Consider the following 5,024-nt stretch of genomic DNA (forward strand, 5'->3'; position numbering starts at 1 on the left):
GCCATGTAAGAATGCATACAGTACATGTCTTCCATGCAGCTGGAAAGCAGGAGCTGCACTCCAAATTACTCATCAGCCCATGTGTTCACTTTATATGCCCATGATAGTGTTCTATTGTAGTTCATGATGAAGCGCTCTGTCTTTATATAGTATAGAAAAGTCGTGATGCAAGGAATACAATTTCAGGGTCCAAGGCGCTACTCAATTGTGCTTTCAATTAGCTACTAGGCTCATGGCATCCCAGATTCAAATATTTTAATGATTCGTAAAAGATTAATCACTGCCTGGCCAGCTGAGATTTTTAGGTAGTACCATTTGTTTCTGTGTGTTGTTTATGTGACATCAGACTTAAGCAGATGACTGCACACCTTCAAGAGGCATTTGGGATGCGTTTCAAACAGATGATTTTGGATACTCACACTGTGCCGTTACCCTTGGGCAGCCCCAAAGCATTCACTGGTGGTGGAGGTGGTGTGGCTGGAAGCACCGACACCAGAAACCCAGCTGGTGACAGTGGAGTGGACATGTAGGGCGAGGAGGTGTCTGAGCGAGTGGGGCTTGACGTGACAGGTGGAGGAGGCGGTGGAGGAGGGAAGTCTTGTGGCAAGCCAGCAGGAGAGGATAGAGTGCTGGAGCTGAGAAAGGGCGGAGGGGGCGGTGGGAAAGAAGGCGAGCTGGGAGACTCCACGCTGCTTCCTTTGGACAGTGACGGCTGCTGCTGGAAGAGCGGAAGGGTGACACGGCTGAAGGGTTTGTGGGACATTGTGGGAGACAGCGGACTGGAGCTTGAGGACTGCGTGCTGTATCCGATCGGTCCCCCGCTTGTTGTGGGACTCTGAGCAGCAATGAACTGCTTGGGCCGGGCGTAGTTGAAGGTGCTTGTCTGCATGGTGCTACCCTCCAGTTCCTGGAAGGAGGGAGGAGGTGGGAGAGGCGGAGATGGAGGCGGGACTTCCTGAGGAGGGGGAAGCTGCTGTTGCTGCTCGAGAAGGATCTGATCTTGAAGTTGCTTCAGTTGTGCTGCGTTTCTGCAGGGAAGAAAATTAAACAAATGGACTGTTTAGCATCACTAACTATACACATTTTACTATAATTGCACAACCTGACAAATATTAACTGAACTAATGTCAGCATCTTCAGATAATGTTTGCGGCGATGTACTGTGTGCGCGATGTGCAACGGTGTACACAATTATAAACCTTGATAGTTCCGGTCCTGATTACTCAATACAGCATTCCTGCCAAAACCCATGACAGAAAAAAAAGATTCTCAAGAACATCTACGAATGCACATATACATGTGTCTGTACAGCCGCATATGGGCAGAAGATTTCATGCCTAGTTGTTTGTGCGGTTATGCATGTCTGTGTGTATTTGTGCTTAGTTTCTGGGAAGGAAACTACAGCCCACTGAAAAGCGAGTGATATGCTATCTTGGGTAAAGTTTAAACTACACTGTCAACAGCCTGTAAACAGCATGGAAAAGGATGAGATGGAGATCTCAGTAATGTGTCGTGTGAATATGGGTGTGGGCTGATGATTGAGTGTTATCTGTCCAATGTTTGGCCTCATGGTTCACCCACATACACAACAACACTGACGTCCACATTGTCCTTTTCGCTGCTAAACATGAGATATTTGTTGCCTACAGTCATGGTTTTCCATCATCTGAATTCTTGTGTCCCTGGAGGACGTTTTGTTCTAAACGCAATTTGTCTCTTCTTCTGCAGACTCAGCCCCACTCTCCCGCTGCCTTTTTTTGGCAACTTCTAGACACATTCTGTGAGCCTCAACAAATGGATAACCTTAAACGAACCGAAGTCCAGATGCTTTTCATTGAAATGTTCTCATTGGTCTCCTATAGGCGCATTCAACATTTTTCTGCTATTCGCTCCGTAAAGAAACCCAAAACTTAAATTAAATGCGTAATTTCGATGCGTGTGTTTCACAAGGGGATCGGGAGTGGTAGGCCAGTCACACTCCAAACCCCATTTAATCAAATTATTTCCAGATGTTGACTAATGAGTCACTGTGTTTTCCCTCCTTCTCTCCATTTTTTTGTAATGGAGGTGGAAGCGCTCCCTCCAGCCAACTGATAAATCCTCAGAGTTTGGGTCAAGAAAAAGAGAAAGGGAGTATTCAGTTTGTGTTGGTAATACTTCGCCAAGCCTTAACCTAAAACCTAGAGTGCAAGTTTATCAAATAAAAGGATTCATTGAAGAAAAGAAGAGATTAAATTATGTAACTTTGTTTTGGCGGCACAAATGGTGATTTGGACCACATTAAAGGCATAAATGACCATCTAAAACCTTGCCTTTTCCTCTTTTTTTCCCTGTCCATATGTTCAAGTATCCATCAAAAGAGCACTTTTACAGGAATACTTTGGCAGCTGGTGAAAGGCTCTTGGACTCAACCGCCTGTGCTGCTTTGCTTTCATTCCTTTTTTGGCTCTGTTATGAGTCCGAAGCACCAGCGACTAGACTCTCACTTTTCTACCTTCTCTTTGGGTCTTGCTTCCTCTCCTTCCCTTTCTTTAAATCCCTTTTTAAAATTCCACAATAATGTTACCTTCCTTATTCCCTCATATTTTTTAACATCAGAAAGAGCAAGAATTGCAAGTCTAATCTGTCTTTTTCTCCATCCTTTTGCTTTTCTCTTCTCCTCCCCCCTGAGTGAAAGCTGCTGGATAATGGCCGGTAAAGGTCTGGCATTACGAGCCCCTCCAGAAATACCGCTCCGACTCTTAATATACCACTTAATCGTTTCCAGCATTCAAGGAATATCATCAGGTTCAAATCACAGGCAGCTATTTTCTAAAAATAGCTCTTGCAGGTTTCTCCACTTATTTTTTCCTTTTGCATTTCTGGAATTCCTGACCAGTAAACCTGGGTTGATGAAGGAAGGTCAGCCGGTGCTGACATAATCAGATTGCCTTAAAAGGCACCGAGTCTGCAAACAGTAAATGCTACGGTACCTTCCTGCTTAAAATCATGTTCATAAATTAGAGAAATCTCAAACACCAGTACACGGATACAGATTCAACAATCTGTGCAGTGCATTTCTTGAATATTTACTGAAGTGATGAGTTCAAATAAGCAGGAAGCAAAGTGTGACATTAGTTCAGCTTTTTCCAGTAACATGGCACTTGAACAAAACACTACATTCACAATCTTCATTTCCATCAATCAGTCAACCATGTTTTCCTAAACATGTAACTGTTTTGTTTCATGTAAATGAACCGATTCAAAAACGATTCTGTCAATCCGTTTAATTTTTTATATTGAATTCAGTAGTTAATTTAATTATTTAGCAGTTTTTTTATGCATTCAATTCTTTTTGTAATACTATGCAGCTTAAAGTTCTCTGTTCAAGTATAATGGTAACACTCAAATTATTCACTCAATTAAAACCCATCAATGCATAAGCGCAAGATCTGATTAAATTATATCATCTGATAATTGTGCATTTAAAAATAAACATTGCACCCCTTAAGCATCAAAGCAGTTTTGCCATTTTTTTTGTATTGTACAGTGTAGCTAAACTACTTTTTCAAAAGGTTAGTCTGACTTGGAAATCTACTGTACAGTTTCAAAGTTGGGATCAACTGTGACTCAAACTCACATCGCCCACATGACCACAGCTTCAGCCACATTCTCAGTTGTGTTTTTCAAGTCTACAGACGTTCCTCAGCTGAGTCTGCTGTACTCAGGGTTAGTTCTGTCATAGTTTGAGTGATTTAGCGATACTAATGGGAGAGAGGTGCATATGTCTCTGCGTCCATATGCACCCAGCACTGCTTAAATAATCACAGCCTTCTGTCAAAGGTTACATGAAGTAATTTCATGTAACAATTTTCTGCCAAATTACAAGGTTTGTTACTAGTGGAGATGAAGCAGACCCCTCAGCAGACACAAAACACACTCATATTCCTGAACTTACACACATTCCGGTCTAATTTAGCTACAGGTCTATAAAATGCACTTACACAAATCTAGCTCCTACTGTTTTATGGGAACCCCAGAGAAGCACTTGACCTTGCATAAAACACACACAATCGTCAAAATCGTCTGTTTTGAATCAGAGAACTGTTCAGACATCACTGCTACAGAAACTAAACACAGAGGTCATTTTAAAAAATTTAATTTATTAAACCTTGATTAAAATTAAATAAACTAAAACAAGTAAATACAAAAAGTAAAATAATAGCAGGGAGGGCTTTCTAAAATGACAGATACTAATACCAGAATGCATGAATAAATCATGCAATATAAAAATGAAGCATATAAAAACAAGCTGTACGCCGACTTGCGGTAGAGTGATTTTATAAGCTCATCTTTTACTAAATGTTTGCTTATTATTAAAAAGTCTATATTGCCTATTCTATTATAATGCCTTTCTTTTCTTCAGAATCCACTTCATACAAGCACATAACAGTGCACATATTTTCTGTTCCTAACTTCCTCTGAAGCCTGTTGCATTGTATTTGAATCATATGCAGACATGACAGGAAGCTGTTGAGCTAGTCTTTCTTTCTCTCCTCCACACCATAATTTAAAACCCAGAGCTGATGATGTTCACAGTGCATTAAAAACTACAATTTGTTGTACCATTAAAACAGTCGTGACATGAGGTCAGACAAGCGCTCATTAGCTTTGAAGTGGTGACATTTGTCAGTGGCATTTGTGCCCCTATAAAACAGTGAAAAATACCTCATAAAGTTGTGTTAACCAATGTGCCCTTTACAAAATAACGGTAAGATACGGGTCAGTGCAGATTATGGTTTAATTAGACCACCAATCAGCTTCTATCCAGACTTTTAATATCACTGCATAAGACAGGGGCTGGTGTTAGTTAGTCTCTCTAAGCATAATAAGGTCAGTGTATTCTTTGCTCTTTTTTTTTACTCTTTCATCTCCTCGCACTGTCCTACTGGAGTATCTTCTGAGTATTTCATATCTGCTTCTCTAAACTTTTCTATAATTGTTTAAAATCACTGCTGAAGATTGATACAAGCAAAAAAAAAAAA

General features: G+C 40.8%; 1 protein-coding gene across 2 annotated transcripts in view; it reads right to left on the bottom strand.

Annotated features, from left to right (window-relative positions):
- LOC107601947 (palladin-like) overlaps positions 1–5,024 on the bottom strand; it is an 11,613-nt gene continuing 6,589 nt past the window's right edge. For both annotated transcript variants that reach the window (XM_016294316.1, XM_016294315.1), the window contains exon 2: positions 1–1,028. In XM_016294316.1, coding sequence (XP_016149802.1) covers positions 416–889 — 474 coding nt within the window. In that variant the 5' untranslated portion in view covers positions 890–1,028 and the 3' untranslated portion in view covers positions 1–415. The remainder of the gene's footprint in view (positions 1,029–5,024) is intronic.

The sequence above is a fragment of the Sinocyclocheilus grahami genome, unplaced genomic scaffold, assembly GCF_001515645.1.
Source record: "Sinocyclocheilus grahami isolate Dianchi unplaced genomic scaffold, SAMN03320097.WGS_v1.1 scaffold315.1, whole genome shotgun sequence".
In the NCBI taxonomy this organism is placed as follows: domain Eukaryota; kingdom Metazoa; phylum Chordata; class Actinopteri; order Cypriniformes; family Cyprinidae; genus Sinocyclocheilus; species Sinocyclocheilus grahami.